At 46.7% G+C, this 22,960-nt stretch overlaps 1 protein-coding gene across 12 annotated transcripts in view; it reads right to left on the bottom strand.

The window, feature by feature from the left end:
- The window catches only part of DAB2 (DAB adaptor protein 2), a 408,449-nt gene that overhangs the window by 141,442 nt on the left and 244,047 nt on the right, over positions 1-22,960 (bottom strand). For all 12 annotated transcript variants that reach the window (XM_069627176.1, XM_069627172.1, XM_069627179.1 and 9 more), the window contains exon 5: positions 20,925-21,056. In XM_069627176.1, the coding sequence (XP_069483277.1) occupies positions 20,925-21,056 (132 nt within the window). The remainder of the gene's footprint in view (positions 1-20,924; positions 21,057-22,960) is intronic.

The following is a 22,960-nucleotide window of genomic DNA, read 5'->3' on the forward strand; positions in this document are numbered from 1 at the left end:
ATGTGCTCAGTGGCCCTAGGTGGACGTAGGGCCACATGGGTGCAATCTATGGCACCGAGCACTTTGGGCAAGTGTGCCACCCTGAAAAAATCCAGGACAACGGCCTGCCTTTCTGCGGGTGTTCTGGGCATGTATATGTGCCTGCGGACTGAGGGGCGCGCTGTCATGATTGCCAGTACCTGGTGTAGGTAGCGTGACTGCGTGGCCTGTGAGACCACTATGGCAGTAGTCCGCTGAAATGACCCAGTGGCCAAAAAATGCAGGACATTGAGGACCTTCTCCAAGGGGCTCAATGCTTGGGAGCAAAGGGATGTAAGGTCATCTTCCCACTCCCTGACCAGGTCTAGGATGATATGGGGTGGAAACCTATACCTGCCGTAGACCTGGTCGTCAGGCATCCGAAAAAGGCTTGTCCGTGGTGCAAAAATGCGTGCCCTGGCTATTCTCCTCCTCCTGCGGTGTCCCACGATCAGTGCTGCGACAAATGGGGCATTCATCGTAGCTGTATATACGTGTTTGTTGTTTCTTCCTTGAATCGCACACGTGCGCGTGCGCGTGCGCTGCGTTTCTCACGCTTGCGCTACCTTGCGCCTGCTTGCGCTGGGATTTTCGACGAACGTTTGCTCCATGAATCGACCCCTGAATCTACAAATAAAGCTAGAAGTATGAGCAATGGTATGAAAAGTCCAGGCACCAAAGTCTATAAACCATATTGCCTCTTTGTCTCTCTTCCTCGTCACATTCCTGCCATCAAAGATCTTGCTATATTTGTACCCTCACCTCATCCCTAAGCCACATCTCACTTGGAAATGATTTAATTACAGGGAAAGGCACCCCTCTCCTGTCTTCTGCCTGATGGCACAGCTTTTACATGTGAAAGAAAAAGGCGGCTCCTGTGGCCGGTAACACATGCAAGAAGAGGAGGGAGGGTTCGGCTTGGGATGGATGCCACTCAGCTGATGCCTGTCTTGGGTTCTAACAACTGATCAGAAACGAGCATTAGAGACACTTCACTTTACAGATTGTGAAATGTTTACAGTAATGTAAAAGAATGAGGCGACGGAGATGGAACTGTTTTCCGGCATGCAAGTGGGGATCTTGAAAAAGGGCATTGCCTGAAACCTGGAGGGTACACAGCATGTATGTATGCATGTATGTATGTATGGATGTATGTATGGATGGATGGGAGGTATAACACACACACCTAGCTGGGAAGCAACACACCACTGTACATAGGAAAAGTACCCAGGTGTTTACAAGTAAGGATGCTGAGGCATTGGGAAGTTTCACCACTCCATGTGTGAGTAGGTTATCAAGTCCTGCTTATTTCTTGGAATTCTGGGATTTGTTGTCCTGATTTTAAAATGGTAAACATTCCAGAATGCAGAGAATACTATCATAACTTTATGAAATGGTGTAAAGCTAGAATTCCTTTGTTGGGGATTCTAGGGCCACTTTTTGGAGCTCCTTAACTTTTTTCTCACTCACCCCATTTTTGCCCTGCAGTGATTGTGTCACTGTAATTAAGTTTTTTGGGAATAGGTTTTTGGTGGCCATTCTTCGAATTTTTGGCTTTGCCAAGGATACAAGCAATTTAACCGCATTGGTAGCCCGATCCGCCTTTTGGTAGCCATTGGGTTACCAATGGGTTTTTATTAAATCCTGCTCATTTTGTTTTCTAAAGATTCCATTGTCCAGGAGCCCACGAGGTAGGCTCAGCATGGCCATTCTGACCCCGTGGGCTCTTTTTGAGCCCATCATGGCACCTTCCATACTGTCCCTTACTGGTCCCTGAAATACTCCTCTCACTTCCTGTGGGGGTGGGTTTGGCTGAGTGCTGGTGACTTTTGCCTCAAGACCCTTTCACAGGGGTATGTAGGTTCTGCCCTCGTTCTCTTGCTTGCTTGCTGGTTCCTGTATCTTGGAGGTTGCAGGCCTGCCAACCTTCTGAACGTTTCCCAATAATTCCCACCATGTTGGCCATTTTTTAAGCCCTTGCTTATTACTTGCTGTGTGCAGTGGCTTGGCCATGTCCTGGGACCGTTTGCTGCCACGCTGCTGCCTTTTGTAGTTCACCCTGCTGCGGGGAGTTATTTGTTTGGGTTCCTGTTTCTCATTGGAGCCTGCTTCACCAGATTGTTCACTCCTGGCTTGAAGGTAGACATCATGAAAGGAGCTTTTGTTTCCTTCCTGGGTTGCTGGGGCCTTTGTTGGCCCAGGGTTTACATTCTAGAACACAGACCCTGCAAATCGCACCCGTGGACAAGAGTCGTCTACTTACCAGGTTGTTTCAGGTCATGTGAGTCATTTCCACCAAAACCGCCGATGTGTATACCTGCCCTGGGTTCCCCCTGTTTTTTAATAGTGATTCCTTGGTAGCGAGTCCTAACTGCAATTACCCATAGATTTGCATTGGGGTCCTCCTGTTCTGCAACTTCCTCTAGGGTACATCTTCCTACCTCTGGAATACTTCTTTGGGGGTCTCATGTGACCTTCCCTGAGGTTCATCTTTGCACCATCTGCACCTTTGAGGAAGATCAGACTTACCTCCAGTAGTGCGGATGGGCGTTGAACCGTCCCCATTATATCCTGTGGAACTTTGAACTGACACTGGAATGCTCATTAAAGTGACTCTGGGGTACTTACCTGCTTCTGGACATTTGCACTGTATCCACTAGGGGTTCAGTGAGCTCTGAGCCAAGATTCACCATTTAATGACCTACCTGTGATTGCATACCTAAGCCATCCCTTTCATTTCAACACTGTTAACCCTACTGGAAGCACTGCATTTAGTAACAATATGTGTATTTGCACATGAAACGTAACTGGAGAGTAGTGTTGCTGAAATGTTAATTGAATCTTAGAAACTTTGGTAAAAGTGTATTGTGGTTCTGTCCTCTCTGTGGCCTTAATGTCCTATACTAGGTGACTGGGCATTAATACTGTTATAAGACCCCAGGTGGTCTAAGTAATGGAAAATAATTTTTAGGCCTAGGGATTGTAGGTTATTTTTCCCCTCACATAACCTGCCATAGGTGCTGACTGAGAGTGCTAGGGCTTTCACATCTACTAGGGTCGGCATGTGTCTTTAGGGCACAGAACTTAGTTGTGAAAAGTAATGAGTGCCTACCTGCTTGTGATTTTATATTGGGTGCGGGCCCACATGTAGACAGTGGGGTTGGGAAAGTCCTTGTATAGGCATTACTGTTTTAATAAAGATACCTGGTATTTGTTTACTACTGTGTATTATCCTCTAAATTACTTATTAGTAATAATAGTTACTAATTTTAGTATAGTAATATTAGTAATATTAGGCATAATAGTTTTAGATGTGTGACTATATTAAAGTATGCATTTTTCAGTATATCAGTGTGATGTGTGACTGATTATGGCTCTGTTTCGACCTACTACCCGTACCTGAGAGTTGTGCCTCGTCGCTCTGCCCATGCTACTCGCGTGTAAGACAGGTTTGGCTTTAATTTCTTGTCAGGTGTTTTCGTCATTCTCCTTAGGGCTAGTTGTCATTGCATCCTTAAGAGAGGGTGGTACAAAAATTCCTGCAACACATAGCGATGCAAGGAAACAGGAAACATGAGAGCTCTGACACTCCTCTGTTGGCCACAGATGTGTCCTATTAAACGACAATCGGTGGGCCTCATCACGAGTTTGGCTGTAGCCCTTTAATGCAGCGGTAGCGGTATTACCGCCACATTTTAGGGCTGGCCCTATCACGAGTTGGGCGCTAAATTGGCTGTTTTACCTCCAGATTGTTTCTGGAGCTGAAAATTCCATGTACCGCCCAGTATTACCGCTGGCTGTATTACCATGCATTATTAGTGCCAACATTTTTTCCACTTGGATCCAATGGCCCCAATGAGTGTGGATATACCGTTAGCGCACAACCCGTGATACGGCGGTGGTCGCTAACGTTATTACAGTTAGGCAGTGAATATTACTGTAGCTGATCAATCTGCAAAACAGTAGGGCCTATTCATCAATTGCTCTTGAAGAACCCCACATTCACGTTTTTTCTGAAATAAACCCAATCTAATCCAAAACTAGTTTTGTTTTCATAAAGGCAAGCATACAAAGAATCTGCATAGACTTCAAGTTTACACAGTCTGCCTGGAACGTGTCGTGCGCTGATACCAGTTTAAGCATCAAAACAATATTATTATTATTAATGGGAAAAAACAGAATGCTTATCCGTTATTGGGGGTAATTTCTTCAGTATATACAACAACTCCTGATAAGTAACTGAAATGAAAATCCCCAAAAGAGTTTCAGCTTTGTTGTGTGGTGCGAGCACTAAATCGTAGTAATGGCCTGCCCTCTAGTGGCAGGACGTTGCAAGCAGTTAAACGCTCCAGGTTAAGGAATAGTAAAACTCATGCTCCTCAGTCCCAGAGTACACATTGGTGTAGATAGAAACAGCGCATATTTTATTTGCTTCCTTCATATAAACAAATGCATTCCACCAGATTTCACTGTCTTTATGTGGGTTTCATTAATCTGAATATCTATTTCTTAACGTTTTGTGTGATTTCTGCATTTACACAAAAGTGCACACCTCAATACACAACCCACTTGCCCCTAACTGCTGTTATTGCCCAGTTTAATGGTAGTAAGTCAATCAAGGTAGAACAGCTGAAAATGGGTTGCTGGTATTCAAACCCGGGTCCTGAAGGATAAAACAGAAATGTGCGACGCAAGCGCTTATCTCGCTCAGCTGCCTCGCCAGTCTTCCACAAAATGACAAATAATCATCACCTTATGAGAAAGGAGGGACTGTGGAGCTCACATATCGCGTGAGGAAGTGGATCATTACTGGAGTCTGTTGCATGTCACCCCTGCCGGGGGGACATGGTATCCTCCAGTGTGTGTCATGGTCACATGGCTTCTCATGTGACCACGTTAATAAAAGGGACGAGCTGCTTCCGGCTCGTCAGTCACGACGGAAACTGACTCCGGTGTCGTTCTTGTGGGGGGAAGCACCATGTTGGTGCTGCACTGTGGGTGCTGGGCCCAAGGATGGGGTGTAGCTTGAGGACGGTGCCCCAGCCGGGCAACGCCGTCCGGACGGTGCCCCTGCCGGGCAACGCCGTCCTTGTGTGTCCCCCAGCCATGTGAGGCGGGCTGGGGTGGCGACCCCGGCCTGGGTGCCCCCAGAGCCGGGGCCGCGGTAAGCCGGTTGCCACCCGGTCATGTGCGGAGCTCCGGTGATCCGGAGCGGGTGAGGTGTCCCCCCACCCTTGTGTTTGCAGCGTGAGCGCTGCACCGGTGTACGCATTCGGGTGTTCCCGACATGAGCAATGGGGCTGCCCGGTAACCCGGAGCAGCCGCCAACAATGGCAAAGAGGGCTGGACGGCTTGCGAAGCGGCATCAGCCGCACGGACGAGGTGCGGACAACATCGCCGCAAGCAACGGAGGGTGGCGGGCCCATCTCCAACTGGGCCCGCAAAGAAGAAGAGGATGGCAAGCTGCCCACTCTGTCCCCGAGGGAGATGGAACGTGTCGGCGGCTGCGCCACCATGAAGGAGGAAGAGGAGCCCCGCGCGCCCCGAAAGGAAATGATGAGGCGGGCCCACCACCAACTGGGCCCGCACAAGCTGCCCGCCCCGGCCCCTGAGTGGGAGGGAAGAGGTCCGCGGCATTGGCCGTGCGTGTGGCTGAGCTCCTCCCCCACCTTGGACGCTGCCTCTCCCGCCACAAGGGGGAGAGGGGGGAAGGAGGAAGAAGAGAGGGGCGGCGGACGCGCGAGGAAGAGGAAATTAGGCAGGCCCACCACCAACTGGGCCCGCAAAGACAATGGAGGCTCGCTCTGAGGAGCGGGCAAAGGAGAGACCTGGCGGCCCCTTCCCAATGGCGCGGAGAGGGGTGAGCTGCCTGCCCCTCCCCCACCCGCAGGGTGAGAGGGGGAGGAGCATCAATTTTCAAACAAAAAAATAGCAAAATGGAACATTTGCCGGCGGCAGCCCCATCAAGAGTCCGGGCCTGCCGCGGCACACAAAAAAAAAAAAAAACGTGGAACCACGGAGTCCTGTAGCGGCCCTCTCTGAACAAAGGAAAGGGCGTGGCCTATACATCCCAGGCCCACAGCGGTGAGAAAAAAAAAAGAAAAAAAATAACTTTGAAAAAAGCGGGAGGGAAATGTAACTCGAAGCACGACAGTGGGAGACAGCACCTCGAGTACCCTGCCACACAGCAGGCATCCAGCCCACCAGTATCCCTCAAGGGGGCCTGGAGTGTCCCAGCCCCAAGACAGGGAGAACGGGGGCGAGGAGCCCGGGAACGCCTGCGTGCCCTGCCTCCCCCATGGCAGGAGGGGGCAGATGTGAGGGCCTGCGCTCAGTGTAGCCCACGGAGCGCTGGTCTGTGCCCCAGCGATCAACAAGGGAGGGCGCAGGGAAAGAAGGGCAACTCCGCTAAGCCCACCAGGAGGGACGAGCATGGAAGGTCCCAATGCCCAACAGGCGGAGGGGGCCGCACATCCCACCCGGAAGAGGCTGCTGCGATCGCCCAGCCACAGGGTAGCGGCTCCCCAAGGGTGTGCTTGTGCACCCTCAACTCAAGACCGGCCAATTGGGCCACGCTGATGAGGGGGCAGATTGCCCCGGGTGAAAAGGAAAGGAGTGGGTGTGAATTCCCCGGTGCGGTTATGCTGGCACCCCCCCCTCTTCGACTCTGAACCTGCCCATGGGGGAGAAGAAGCGGAATGACGGGCCTGCTGCCAGGGTGCTGGTGAATTATCGCAGGCGCTCCAGACCATGGACCTGACCGATGTGGCCCCTGGGCCTCCCCAGGTGTGACTTTGCTGGCCCCTCTTTGACTCTGGTGAACGCGAGGGGGGACACAAACGGTGTCCACATACGGATGTGCAGAAGATGGATGTCATCAACAACGTCCTCGATGAACACTCCGGGCCTGCAGAGACAGTCTGGTGTGAACTGGTTCGGTGGGTGGGAAGTGTAGTAAGGTGCACATTTGAAAATGCTGCATGCCTCAAATGGTGCCAGTAGTTTTAGTATTGTGTGATGATAGAACCACTCACCCAGGTTAATAAAGGGTGTGACAATTAGCAGAGTGGTTTGGATAATAGTAGTTGTGTTTGTGTTGGGATTGTTGGGGTTTTGTTTTGTCATTATGAAAAAGGAGGAGTGTTGCATGTCACCCCTGCCGGGGGGAATGGTATCCTCCAGTGTGTGTCATGGTCACATGGCTTCCCATGTGACCACGTTAATAAAAGGGACGAGCTGCTTCCGGCTCATCAGTCACGACGGAAACTGACTCCGGTGTCGTTCTTGTGGTGCTGCACTGTGGGTGCTGGGCCCAAGGACGGGGCGCAGCTTGAGGATGGTGCCCCTGCTGGGCAACGCTGTCCGGACGCTGCCCCTGCCAGGCACCACCGTCCGGACGGTGCCCCTGCCGGGCAACGCCGTCCTTGTGTGTCCCCCAGCCATGTGAGGCGGGCTGGGGTGGCGACCCCGGCCTGGGTGCCCGCAGAGCCGGGCCGCGGTAAGCCGGTTGCCACCCGGCCATGTGTGGAGCTCCGGTGATCCGGAGCGGGTGAGGTGTGCCCCCACCCTTGTGTTTGCAGCGTGAGCGCTGCACCGGTGTACACAATCGGGTGTTCCCGACATGAGCAATGGGGCTGCCCGGTGACCCGGAGCAGCCCCCAACAGAGTCTCGCAAGAATTGGGCCTGTGCACGAGACAAGAGCATGGGCAAGGGAAGGGGCTTGCTTTCATCGGCAAGCTACAGGGCAGCAGCTCCACGGAGCAGCCCTTACATGCCGAGAGAAGTGAATAATGCACACTGTAAATGAATAGCTCGCTGATTTGGACAAAGTTTACCTGAGTGAGTTATCCTATATTAGCATTCATACCTATCGTACCACTACATGATTGTGACGAGGATGGAATACCGCTCAACAAGAAAACAACGGCAACTACAACATGCAAGGCCCCTGCTCCCAGCACCGTCCCTATCAACACCAGGTTGGCAAGTGATTCCATGGGCACAGTGACCTACCCTATTCCTTGGGCTTTAGGAGGAGAAAATGATGGACCGTGAACGGCTGTGAACGGAGGATAGCAAGACCACACAGAGCAACAGAGGTTTTAAGCCCGGATCCATGCTTAGAAACCGAACTCAGATATGGTATTAGGTGAGTTAGAAAAAAACAATGACATAAATGAATTAATAAATAAGAGTAGAGCAGAATGTTTGCAGGAATGAATCTTGACCCAGTGTTAGCAGCAAATGGTAACGATGATGATGATGATGATGCGCAGGAAGAATCAATGCGAAGGACAGCCAATAGATTCACCAATAGGGAAAATATTCTACACTGGAAAGTAGGATATGTCAGAACCTGTAGATGATGGCATGGGTTCGTTTGGAAATAGTTTGCTTACAGTCCACACCAAAGTAAAATTCATCCAGGAAAGGGGGAATCACGCTTCATCGGTCTATACCGATTACCAGGAGAGAAACAATTCAGACATAAAGAAATGTGGGGGAAAGGTGCCTGTCCATGAAGTGCAGGCGCAGCAAATATGCAGAAGACTTAAGGATACAAGACAGTTTGCAGTTAATATCGGATCAAATAACCATTGCAAGGCTATTGGCGTGGAAGCTCCTGGCACTTGACAAATGACAAAAGAAAAGAAGGACTGAAAACCTGGACACTTTGCGAAGGTGTGCCGCATGAAAAGCAGCGAATAGCATTGTTCCACACAAGAGACGACAGAGTGTATGACACTATGCATGCAACGAAGAGAAGACATGAGAAGCCACACTGCAACATCATGATGGAGGGCAAAGAAACCAGTAATGGTTGGTTCAGGAAAGGATCGAACCATGCAACCCAAAAGCACATACATGGAAATGCTGGGACAGAACAAGATCACAGTAAATAAAACCAAGGACAACTCTAAGGTATTTGGAGGGTCCAGCATACATCTCTTGGGCTATTTTGAGTGAAGTATCAAGTTTAACAGAGGAAAAGTTAGAACTGAGGTGTACTTTGTGGAAAAGAGCTTGGTAGTCCTGGTTAGAATTACCAGGCCAAAGTGGACATTATGGTAGATCCTAATGTGACAGACAAAGTGTTGGTCCTAGAATGTTTATAGGAATGCATAAGGAAGCACGCTTTCAATTTATTTTCTGAACCGTTAGGGCATGTCAAGGACCAGATTCATTCAATTCAGATAAAGCCGGGAGCAATCCATAAGCAACACAAAGGTTTCCCAGTTCCTGCCATGGCAAGAACAGATCTGCAGCATCAGTTAAAGAAAATGCTACAAGAAACAACTACTGAGCCAGTTGAGTCACACAAATGCCACAGCCTTGTGGTGTTAATAAAAAAAAAACACAGGATCTGAAACAGGAAGTAGTCCCAGTGATTGCAGAATACTCTTAGCTGAGCATTAATGAACTCCTTCTAATGTTCAAAGAAGCGAAAGCTTTCTCAGAGATAGCTATGAGGGACGCATATCCTGAGGTATATCTATATGAGCAATCCAGACCTTTGCCGGCATTAACATCCCTCTGGAATGGTTCGATGTAATAATGTCGCCATAAAAATATCGCCATACAAAAATATCGCCGAAAAAAATGGTCGTTTTTTGTGGCGACATTATTGCATGGAACATGCAGGGGGATAACCCCGCGACCCCCAAACTTTTTTTTTTGCCCCTGTCGCCATATATATGGTCACCCAAATAATATTGCCACAACATTTTCCTGGCGATATTATTTACGGCGACCATATATATGGCAATATTATTACCTGATGCCTCTGGAATGTTCTAATTCACCAGCATGCTGCTCCTCTGTCCTGTATTCCAGAGGGAGATGGTCTTGCGGTTATACATTGTCCATAATGTTTCTTCTATTCAAGGTGATATTCTAGTGTAAGCGGCAGATGGAGATACCCATGAAAAGGCTCTACAGGAATTATTCAACAATTTGCAATAGGCGGGTATCAAGCGGAGAAACAACAACTGTGTGTTCATAACCAATGAGGTACGCGATCATGGGGAAGGCAGTGAAAACCAAACTGATCTTCCTAAAAGCTATTGTTGATATAGTGGTGATGACCAACAAAGAGAAACTCGGGTCCTTCTTTCAAGTAGCTGAATATTACGCAAAGTCAGTTCCACAGGTTTCCACAAAGAGAGCCAACATGAGATTTATGTTGAAGAAAATGTTACTGGACGCGCCATGCCTCGGATCGCTCGACACAAAGAGATGCACCCACATCACCACAGATGCAAGCACTTATGGTTTGGGTGCCACCTGACAAGGCTAGTATAGAAGAACTTAAATAATATTCAATCGTTAAAAAGGGGATATTGACATGTGCCTGGGTGGTTGATTACTATTGGACATATGCCTGGTGACAGACTTTAAATGCCTTACTCACCTACTGAGCCCAGGTGGCACCAGAACCTGTATTTCTAGACTTGCCAGGATTGTGGCGATGTATATTTTCACTATCATGCATGTTCCAGGTTGGAAAAACCTGCAGGCGGACGGTACGGGACTAATTCCCCTAAGCTTAGAAGAAGACAACACATTCCTCCAAGACAAAGGTATGGTGGCATACCTTCACCAGGCATGAGGAACGTTATCATATAAAAGTCACATGTTGGTCACATGGGAACCACAATGACTAAACTAAACGTGAGGGAGCCTTTTTGATGGTCCTAAATGGATTCAGATGAAAAACGCAGTTTTGATGAACTGTAATGAGCGTGCCAAAAGTGATTAGAGAATACAAGTTCTTTGGTAAGTACGGAGATACTGTCAGCTGTGAGGAATGCAATAAGGCTGTACTTCATAGTCCCATTAGAGGTCATGCAATCTGAACACAAGTATGCATAGCGGTAGTGGACTATCTATACAAATAGACTGACATTACAACAAAACCTGTCATCACAGTGCTCAAAGCGCTCTTCATGAGGGAGGGACTGCCCAAAGAAATTGTGATGGGGTGCAATGTACCTCAGACGGTTTCTAAAGTATTACAGCATAAAAGGAACTTAAGGCAGGTCTGCGGCATCCCAGTGCCACTGGGTTGGTAGAGAGAGCCAACAGATTCATGAAGGGGTTTATCTAGATAGCCATGTTTTCAAGTATGGATCCATATAACATGACAATTGAAGCAATTGTTCCTGCACACAGACTCGCTATTGCAGGCCTCTCACCATTGACCCGATGCAGGGTAAAACAAAAGAGGTGATGGTTGGAAGGTTTAGAATGACTTCTTAACCTCTGGCATTGCTCTGGGCAACCCTACAGGCCTTCGTTCTTCACCCTCCTAGCCAGGGGAAAGACCATTTGTAAATCAGGCTTGGTCCCACCACCGGAAAAGTTGCAGTCCAGCCCAAACAGTAAGGTCACATCCCTTCTGCACGAGAACAAATGTATCCCCAGACATGTTTCGTCCTGGTTTTGTGTCATCAGTGAGGAGCAGCTTGGGCCTCCTGACCTAGCAGGCACGGGACCCACGTCTAGGTAAACATTTGTGAAGGAGACCCATTGCAGATAAGGGTGTCTCATAAAGATGGGGTCACTGGTTCCTGATATAACATCCTGTAAGAACAGACTTTAGGGAACTAATCACATATACATATGCAAGATGGAAGAAAGCGGAACCTTGCAAGCAGGGGTCAAGTCCGAAAAATTAAAATGGGGGGACTCTTCAACTAACGTAATGGAATATGATGTCGCCAGAAATTAGCATATCAAGGAGAAATATGCACATGCCATTAAATTGGCTTTGCATAACCAGACAAATTGCACAGGACAAATGGCATTTGCCTTTCATATAATCAACACACACACACAACCAAGAGAGGATATGTTCTTCTAATCATGTTTTTGAAATCGTTAAAAGGTGTGCATGTTTTAAACTCCAAGAACCAATACAAATGTATTCCCTGGAACTTGCAGTACTGAAGTGGGACATTTCACCTTTAATTGTTTGCTGTTGTTCCTCAGGTTATATAGTGCAGTGGTGAAGTGTCCACCTGCAAACCTGACGACTCTGGTTCGATCCCTGCGGTTTGCTTTAATTCATTAATTCAAAGAGGACTTTCAATGTTTCAAATTTTAGCTCTGGGGACTGAGTCCACCCTCTGAAAAAAGTGGGTGGACTCCGTCTACCGTCGTGTATCCTCGACTTGAGCCCTGCCTGCAAGCTTAGCATTAGTAAGGAACCCATTGCCACTGAAGACATCTGAGACAGAGTTTCAGCACAGACTGGAAGTGAGAGAGATCAGTGTGAGATGATTGGAGGTAATGAACTCGGGGCAGAGCTGGGCATAGACTGGTCGTGTCCAGGAGCTGCCTCCTTAACTCCCCAGATTTATAAAGAACACCTGACACAGGTACAGGAGCAGGAGACTGAAAGCTTATGAATGGAAACACCAAGAGCAGAGGATTCTGCAGACCCCCAAGAGCCAGGAAGAAGCTCTCTCATTATATTTATTTCTTTATGGACTAAGATGCTCCTGTTTCATCAAAGAAATGGAGGTATGTGGCAAGGGACAGGATCATTGACGGAGTCTCGTGGGACCTGGGTGTATGAACGAGAGGAGCACATGTATGAGGGAAGGGACATGATTAGCACACACAAGCTACAGTGCAGCAGCTCCATGGAACAGTTCTTGTACGCTGAGAGAAATTAGTAATGTGCACTTGAAAGAAACAGCTTGCTGAGTGGGAGAAAGCTACCCAGTGTACCGCAACAGGAATGGAAAGAAACATCCTTTCTGTGGCGATGAGTAAAGGCTGGAGCAGGGAGTGAGCAATACATGGATCAATGTAAGCTTTCCGGAACAATCCCCTCCACCTGTATCTCCAGGAGGTGAGGTATCCTTCGTGTTGTGTTCAAGGATTGCGGTTGGTCCTACATACTAATGTTTGAAAATGAGAAAATGACAACAACATGAAATATTGACCATGAGGTCTTTTTGTTCTATTGCATTTTTGTTTACATACACAAAGCACTCCGAAAAGATCATATGTAAAACCTCCAGGTTATGTCATGGACAGGATGAATATCTGTGTAGCGTGCCTCACTCAATCAGATGGCTTGGAAGGTGGTCAAAAAGCACTGGTAACATCACCCATTCGGACTTCTTAATAGTATCTGTGCTTCGCCTGGCCTCCCATGCCTCTGTCTTCCTTACCCTCTCCAGCTCCCTCATTGCCCCCCCAAATAACTTTCATATCCCCCCCCCTTTGTGCAGTTACCTGCCAGCACTTTACAAACTGTGCTTGTCTCCATCTCTGCTCTCCCACATAAAGGCTGCAAGTGGAAATTGAAAGGGGACTCCGGCTGTTTACGTCACCATTTGGAGGCAGCCATTTGTAACATGTATAACATGTGAAACGATCACAATCTTTCTCGTGAAACATAGAATCATTCTGATTGCGCCCTCACCGGGTACTAATATGCATTACTTTCCGGATAGAGCTTCGAGTTTAGCAAGCGATTCATGTGAGTAGGCCTCTAGTGTGAAAAACCTGGTTTTCACCGTTTTCCTGTAGGTCAAAAATAATGGTTCATTTCTGATAGCGAAGGGCATAGAGTTCCACAGTTTGGCAGCTAGAACTGGGAAACATTTTCCTCCGGCTTTCTGAAGCTTATACCTGGGAATCTTTAGCAGATGTGCTTGTGCAGAGCGTGTGGGTCTATCTGATTGGTATTTAGTTAATTTATTCACCAGGTATTTGGGAGTAGTGTTAGATGGACATTTGTGTATCATGCATAAGGTTTTAAATGTTATTCTATCTTATTTTTATGTTTATTTTGTTTATGTTAATTAGGTTTATATAGCGCTTTAATCCAAAGCGCTTTACAATAAAGCAACAAGATACAAGAATAATGAAAGAAGCATATTAACAATCATGAAACAAACCAAAGAAACAATATGTAGAACAATCTACCTAGATTGAGGGGAAGGGTGAGGAGGAAGGGAAAGAGGAGGTAATCAAGGGAAGATGAAATAACAATTTTCAATTTTCAGATTCAAATTTCCAAGGAGGTAGGACGAGGGAAAAAAGAAGGGGAGTGTGGTAGGAAGGGATAGGAGGGAGAATAGGGAAGTGGGGGAGGAGTGATGGTAGGGAAGGAGGTCAGGGGGTGAGTGGAGAAGAAGAGATTTCAAGGAGGTGCGGAAGGAGGTGGAGGTGGGGATGGAGCGGATTGAGAGAGGTAAAGAGTTCCAATGTAGGGGGGCCAGGAGCTGGAAGGAACGGAAGCATGAGAGGCGCTTGGGGACGGGGGGATGGTGAGTAAGAAGAGATCAGCAGAGTGGAGAGAGCTGGAGGGAGTGTAAAGTGAGAGGAGAGAAGAGAGATAGGGGGGTACAAGGTCAATGAGAGATTTGAAAACCAGACAGAGGAATAGGAATTTAAGTTGGAATTTAATCTTGGATTGAGAGCCAATGGGCAGATTGCCTCGCTGGCGTGATGTGGTTAGTTTTTGGTATATTGAGAGCTGCTCTTAAGTCATTATTCTTTTACATTGTGGCTGCTGGTGCCTAGGTACAGTGAGTTACAATAGTCCAGCCTTAACAATATCAGCGCTCTAGCGAAGGTAATGCAGCTGCCTGTTGTTAGAAATGGTCTGCAAGCGTTAATTAGTTTTGCTGGGAAGGCTGTAGCCAATGCCGTAGCATTAAGTTGTTTTGTCAAGGTAAGGGATGGGTCCAGGTAAATTCCTGGAGTTTTGACTTCTTTGGCCACTTTAATTGTGATATTGTCGATGATGAAGGAGGTGTATTGATTGTCTAATTTGTTCAGCCTATTTTGGGAAACTATGAGGAGAAGCTCGGTTTTGTCGTCATTCAGACACAGACCATGGGTATCCATCCATGCTTGTATGGTATGGTATATTTCATTCAATAAACTCAAGTCGATGTTATATGATACCAGTGATGGGGAGGAGGATTTGGGTGTTGTCTGCATAGTTGGTGTAAGAGACATCCAATTTATCCATGTGATCGAAGAATGGCTTAGTAAATATATTGTACAATGTGGGGGATATACAGGATCCTTGTGGTACGCCACAGGACACTGAGGCTGGTTCAGCGGATGCAGTAGGTGCGAACATCCTCATAGTCCTATTAGATAGGAATGACTCTATCCATAGAACCACCTTAGGGGAGAAATGGGCTGCTGTGGACAAGTTTTTACCTAAGACTTTATGATTGACCAGATCAAAGGCCGCAGATTGATCTAGAAGTAGGAGAAGCGCTAGATTGCCCTTATCTTTTAGCTCGTCCATTTGAATCTTTAAGTCTAAAAGTGCCGATTCAGTCCTGTGACCTGGTCTGAAACCTAATTGCCGCAGGCCTAAGAGGTTGTTTAGATGGAAGTGCTTTTGGATTTGCAGGTATGCTGCATTGTCCAACATTTTTAATAAAAAAGGTACTGTGGTTATTGGCTGATAATTCGTAGGTGTATTTTGGTCTACGGTCGTTTTTTTTATTAACGGTGGGACCCAGACTTCTTTTAAGTTGATTAGGATGATACATGATTCAAAGGAAGCGTGTATAACCGTCGTGATGAAGGGGGCAAGCTCCTCCACTATCACTTGGCTCCCAGAGTTGTGGATCCTGTGATAAGTTTTTTCTTCTCAGTTTTCGATTGGAGTAATGTCATTTTATCTAGCAAGGCTTGCTGGCTGTTAGTGCAACATGTAGTCTTTGGGGCAAGATTATTTTGGTGGCACTGGGGATTCTAATTCCCTGAGGATCGTGAACAGTTCTTTTGAATTAGAGTTGGTATTGGCGATTTTTTTCATTGAAGGCAGTGCTTTTGGTTTGGATGATGGGCGTTTTATAGTGGTTAGACGCAGTGGTGAAGATTTCGTTGTTAGTGGTTGTTGGATTTTTTTTTCCAATTAAGGTTGCTGGTATACCAAGTATTTAGATGAGCATGTGGTTTAGCTTTACACATTTTTTTAGAGGGGCTACCTTGTCTATGGCCTGATGTAAGGTGTCATAGTAGAGCTCATCTAGTGCTGAGGGGTCCTTCCTGCCTAAGTTTAGATGGTTAGTTATCGGATGTAGTAAGGGCAATAGTTTTTCGATTGTTATGTTACGTTTGTTTCTCGTGAGTGCCGGTGGTGCTAGGTGCAGGCAAGAATTTCAGCTAGGTGTGTCCTGAATGGTGAAGGTGATGACATTGTGGTCAGACCAAGTGCAAGGTGTGTTTGTTAGGATTTTGGTCCAGTGTTCTGCCTTGGCAGTGTGGGGGGGTGCTTATTCTGTGGGTGAAGACTGGCCCTGTTAAGGTGTTGGCTAGTGATAAGGCATTGTTGTCTTTAGCATCGTTGAAGCCCAAGTTGATGTCCCCTAGCATCATGATTTGTGAGTTAGGTTTCGAATTGCTAGTGAGGAGCTGAAGGATATCTTCCTCAAGGGAGAATGTAGGTCATGGGGGTCTGTAGAGGAGGTGTATAGTCAATGTGCGGGAGGCTGTAAGTAGTTGTTTCATGAATAGCAGCTCTCCAGAAGGGTAGTTCTAATTAGTTCTCTTAGACCTAACTGTTTTTTTGCGATGACGGCAACTCTTCCACCTCTAGGGGAATTTCAATCCTTCCTAAGGATGGCGTCATTGTCAGGGATGGCCAAGAATAGGAGTGGACCTTCTTTTGCATGGAGCCATGTTTCGCAGATAGCTAGGAAATCCAAGTTATTAGTTGAAATGAGGTCTGTGATATCGAGTGCATGAGCGAGGAGGGATCTAGCATTGATAAGGGCACCCTTGATTAACGCGGTCCCTGCATTACGATCTAATGTCGGGCTAGGGATCCTTGTAACAGTATCCTTACGTATTTGAGTTTCTTAAAGCTGGTTGGTAAGGGTTGAGATCTTCAGTGGAGTAGATCTTCCGTGAACCTTTGTGTTTGCATAGGCGTGTTGCATATTTTGCTTGGTAGGGATATTGAAGCACATTTTGGATGAGGTGAGGTTCACTCTTATAGCTGCTGTCAAGATGTTGTGTGTCTTAAGGCTGCTGTGGCAGTAAGTCAGTCTTGGTGGTACTGTTAAGATACGTGATCTCAATCTGCCATTTCTTATGTGAGTAGGGCAGGGTGGATTGGGCATAGGCCTAGAGGCGTATTATGAAATCCATTGGATGGGAGTGAGTAAGCAGGAGAGGATTTCTGTTAACTCTTAATTCCTTAGAAGGGGATATATCATGGCTTGGCAAGCAGGCAGGAAGGCCATCGATGGTATAGACCAAGGTTGGAGTGATAAGGAGGAAGTGGCGGGTGTTACCTGATAAGTGGTAACCTTAGGTGGTGGGCTATCCATGCTAGAGTGAATTTTTCTACTGCGGTCTTCTGATACTGCCTAGGTAAGTTAGTTGCTAACATAAATTCCTAACATTGGTAGTAGTATGGAAAACCTGGGCTATGATTCAAACATTGTACCGGCTAGTTGCGAACTGTAATAAAACCAGTATTGTATGGTCAATATGAGCACTAGTTAGAGGTAATAGTTAGCATCGCCGTATGATATGCAAGTAGCAAAATATATGTGCAAATAACAAAAAGCGATACAAAGCAACATTCGAGGTCGGTCTGGCTTTCTCTATGGCACTGAATATTAGCATTAACGCATACTAGCACAGTGTACTGGAGGTTGTGCAGAGGCACCAGTATAGTGCAAACATATGGCCCCTTACAGATAAACAGGGATTGGCAGTGAGCAGATCACAAGCAATTTATGGAATAGATAATGCTCGCGTGATGTAACACTCATTTCTTCTGGTTTGCAGCGAAACAAGCTCAAAGTGTTAGCTCAGGGACTGGCACCAGTTCAAAGTACTGCAAGGTGTTGGGATGCGGCGGACCTGGTGGCGTGGCACACTCAGGCACTGACAGGCACAGACAGGGGGCCTTTTAACCAGGCCTTACAATGTAGGGCTGGCTTCCGCCTGCCGGCAGACTAGTATTGGCTTAAGTAAGGTTCCGTGGACCGCTGCTAGGCAACATTGATGCATACGGAAGCAGAGAGGTGTCTGGACGCGGAGCACCAGCCATTTTGTAGGATTCAAATGAATGCGATTTTGTTGTTTCTGGGATATAGCGGCGACCGCAGCTCCACGCGGATTCGCGTCGATTGATACATGGCAGCACAGAAATTCACTGCATGATTCTACTGCAGCATAGGTATTCAAAATGTGATTGCAGCATCCAATGTGTATTCTGTTATCTGTAAGTCGTGCGCTGGATCCTAATCCATCTGGATATGGCAGGTCGGTGTTGTGCAAAGCTGCTCCTGCAGCTACGGTCAAGGTGAGGCTCCTGCCGTTGTGGCGTGAAGTGGAAATGTGAGGCAAAGACCTAGGCCTTAGAGCAGGATAGCAGCAAAATTTGTTGTCTGGTGCTAGGCCCTATATCACGACAACAGGGACGTTTACAATCGGGTGCTCAGCCCTCAATTAGGACAGCGTTGCCATTTGCGGTCACACAGTAGGCTCTATATTATGATATTGGGATCATTTGAAGCCAGCACTGGGAAACAAACTATGATAAGAGGGATATTTACAGTCAGGCGGTAGGCCCTCGATTATTACAACACGGACATTAGCTGTCAAGTCCAAGGCCAGACATTATGACGAGAGAAATTCACAGTCGGGAGCTAAATCCTAGATTATGACAGTGACATTTGAAGCCAGACTCTAGGCCCTATATATTGACAACACGAACGCTTGCACTCAGCCAGGCCATAGTCCAGACAATATGTTAACATGGATATTTACAGTCAGGAAACCCACCCTAGATCAGGATATCAGGAACACTTGCAGAAAGGTGCTTGGCACTAGATTAGGGCAATAGGCACTTTTGCAGCCATTCACCAGGCCTTATATTGTGATAGTCAGAGACATTTACATATGTCCTAGACAGAATATGGTAAAAGGGATATTTGACATCATGCACTTGAACGTAGATTACAAAGACCAAGAACCTTAGTCGCCAGGCGCTAGGTCCTAGTTTGCAATGATAAGAGACATTTGCAGTCAAGCACTAGGCTGTAGTTTATGGTAACATGAACAAATGCAGTTAAGTGCTAGGCCCTTGTGCTGTCAGGCATTAGGCCCATGATTATGATAATGGGGACATTTCCAATTAAACACTAGGCCCTATATTATGAAAACAGACACATTTGCAGTTAAGTGCTATACTCGAGTTAAAGATAACGGGGACATTTACAGTAAAGCAAAAGACCTTATATTATCTTAACATGCATCTGCAACCAGGCACTAGGACCCGATTATGCGAATGAACATTTATACTCAGGCACTGGGTCCTAGATTAATACAACAGAGGCCTTTTTAAGCAGGCCGTAAGCACTATAGTATGATAAGACATGTGTAGTCAGGCACTAGGAGAGATTATTACAGGGTCAATTGCAGTTAAGTTCCAGGCCTCGAATTAAGAGGGACATTTACGATCAGGCACTAAGCTTTGGATCATGGTACATGGGGAAATGTGCAGGTAATTACTAGGCCCAGTTTATGATAGCATTGGTATATGAATTTGGGCACTAGGCCGTAGAATACATAACAGGGACATTTGCAGTTAGGTGCTAGGGCCTAAATTATGATAGCACACATAGTGGCAGTCAGGAATTAAGGCCCAAGAATGAGATAACCAGAACATTTGCAGTCAGATCTATGTCCATAGGTGATGATGACACAGAGATTTGCAGACAGGCACAAAGCCAACTGGGGCATTTTCCATCAAGCGCTCATCCCTAAATTAGGTGGACAGGGCTATTTACAGTCAGGCGCTACGTCCTAGATAATGTTAACATGGATATTTGCACTCAGGTGCTTGGCCTCAGACTATGAAAACGCTGATATTTGTATTCAGGGGCTAGTCTCTAGAGTTAGGGTAGTAGAAGCATCTGAAGTCAGGCCATAGGCTCTACCGTACGATAACAGAGATATTCGCAATCAGGCACTATGTTCAAGATTCTGATAACAGACATTTTCAGTTGGGCATTATCCCCTAAAATAAGATATAGAGAGATTTGTAGGAAAGCAATAGGTCTTAAATTGTAACGTGGAGATTTGCAACCAGAGGCTAAGCCCTACATTCTGATGACAAGCACATTTGACTTTAGAATGGGATATTCAGGACCCGCACAGAGAGATGCCGGGTTCTACAGTATGGTAACATGTTATTTCCCATCTGGCATTAAGCCCTAAGGAATATTTGCAGTTGGTAAGTGAGCCTCCAGATTATAGATGTTTTCTAAGGCCAGGAGCTTGCCTTCAGGGATGGGCCAGTGAATAGAGTCCTGGCTCATGTCCCCCATGAATGTGTGTGTGAAACATTTGCATACAATGAATGCGAGTGTCGACTATTTGCACATTTCTCAGTAATTAGGAACATGGAATCAGATGTTCCCAGATGTTTTGGGTTGCGGGTTGAATGTGACCGATGAGCCAATAAGTGCATCATAGTGGCTTTAAATGGACTCTAGAAAGACCGGTAAACATGGCCAAATGCTAGGATCATAGGGCATGAAGTCCTGCTGTACCATACAATCATGTATTGTGACTGGATATGCCTGCAGTCCTGCCATCAGTTGAGGACAGGTGGCTTCCAAAGAGAGATCATCTGAGAGCTCTAGAATCTCTATTTCCTTCACCCTCACAGAAAACCAGAAAACAATCATGTTTGGTTGGCGGATTCCCCAGCTCATGGATCACCTTCATCATGCCCACCACGATCAACGATAATCCATGCAGCGACAAACTTGTATAGGAAGGATGTCCCATGGGAGCAAAGTAACTGTAGTTGACATGCATTTCGGCGAGCAACTGCTACCTAAATACAAGAAATCAATGTAAATCCAATGGATTGGCCATGTGCCCCTACCTGCTGTGCTGTTTTCAAAGCAAAAAATTGATGCTGCCCTTCTGCTCCACACACGTAGCCAAATGCGCGATTATCGGTCACATCTCGCGCAATAAAGGAGATCTTATTTACTGGATGCTCGTGCTCGATCACCTGGGGGTGGGGGAAAGAAGCATACGTGTTTGGTATAGAACAGACATGTCGCTCATTTAAATGTTAGTATACAATATCGTTTTTTCGAAGTATGAGGCAGTCATCTATTGCGGAGGCAGTTGCGAATTAGATTTCAAATTGATACAATCATTCAAGTAAATAACTTCTCAATTTTGGCATTTGCTACCTATATTTACACCTTAAAAATGGGCAACACACCATTTCTATGGTTACAGTAATCTCACAAGACTCATTTCCCTTCTCCTGAAGAACCTTTTACTTTGATTCACATCTCCTGGTGAGTAGTGGTCTTGCTTAACCTGTGGCGGTGTGTACTATGTGACAGGGGTTTGAGACCTATTGGAGACACCGAGACAGATTTCTAGGACAAATGACTAAGGATTCTGGTCCCTTTCCTGATTGGCTGACACATGTTTATTAAACTCTATTCTTTGCCCGGTGGGCATTGGCCAGGTAGGCAAAAGTCTATGGACGTTCCATAGGGCGCAGTACCTCAGCATTATAGGGAAAGCTTGACACTGCTCCCAGCATTGTAGGAAAGGAGACATGAAGGCCCATGTTTTTCATTTTCTGAGGAACTGATTCTCTAAAGCAAAGGATCATGTCTCCCAGAACGCCTTGCATTGGCCACTTATATGCCCTCCTATGATACTTGTTGCACATAGTGTAGACTGTATCGAGGAGAGAGGGCATGAGATGGAGGAGACAGAGAGAGAGAGAGAGAGAGAGAGAGAAAGAAATAATTACATTGGCAGAATGATAGGGAAAGTGGAAGCTGAGTGAAGAGGTGAGTAGCAAGAGTGTGGCAAGGAGACCATGTGGTGTGCCATATTTGTCGGCTATGGCACGCTATGCCAAGAGACACATTTGTGGATGGCAATTTGTAATCAACGTGCCAAAGCCTCCCTTCCAACTGTCCACTGACAGATCACAGCACTATTCAGCCTTAATGGAGTGATTATACAATGCGACAGCATAAGAGCAATGCACAAACTAACAGGCATAGCCAAATACACGCCACATTGCAACCAGACACATCACAATCACATCAATACCAAAAAGCGAAAGTCTACCATATTATTCTTTGTTATGCTATTATGCACTCAATTAAATGTTATTGCCAATTTGCAATGCATATATTTTTCAAAGAAAGTTACTCCTACTGGTAATGGTAATGTTTATTTATAAAGCGCCTATTCACCAGCAAGTGTTTCAAAGCGCTCAAGGAGGGTGGGAACATGGGGAAAAACAACGGTCGCTCAGGGCCCTTGAAATTCTGAGACAATAATAGTCTGCACAGGCAGAGTAAGTGCATAAAATACATTTAACAGTTGAAACACAGCAAATAGGCCTAGACGGCGATTCTGCAGTTTTTACCAAGTGCATATAGGGTTGAAGACAAGGGGGAAACGACAGACGACCTTCAGGTGCAGTGCATTCGGATCGTGCAAGTGCACAGGCGGTCACAGGGAGCGAGAGGTCCAAGTGCAGCCAAACGGTGGAGACTGGGGTAAGTTCAGAGAGAGTCACCCTCTAGGGTAATTTCTCAAATGCAGTAAGGGTGGGTGGGGTGTAGGGCCCTGAGGCAAGTGGAAGGGGTGCCCGACACCTGTGAAACTCTGAGGTTCACTGGGCGGCCCGTCAGCAAGCTGTAGGGAAGAGGAGGGAGAGTGGGAATGAGTACAGAGCTAGGTTAGCAGGGTAGAGGGAGAGAGAAGGAAGAGGAGTAGAGGAAGGTCTTGAGTAGTTTCCAGAACTTAAGAAGATCAGGCTCAAGCCGGAGGGCGGCAGCAAGGCTGTTCCAGAGGGAGGCACCTGCTGAGAATAAGGATGCTGCCTTCCCTCACCACACAACTCTCAAACCAAGCCATGTGCCATGCAAA

This window comes from Ambystoma mexicanum, chromosome 6p (genome assembly GCF_040938575.1).
Source record: "Ambystoma mexicanum isolate Mex_15411 chromosome 6p, UKY_AmexF1_1, whole genome shotgun sequence".
NCBI lineage: Eukaryota > Metazoa > Chordata > Amphibia > Caudata > Ambystomatidae > Ambystoma > Ambystoma mexicanum.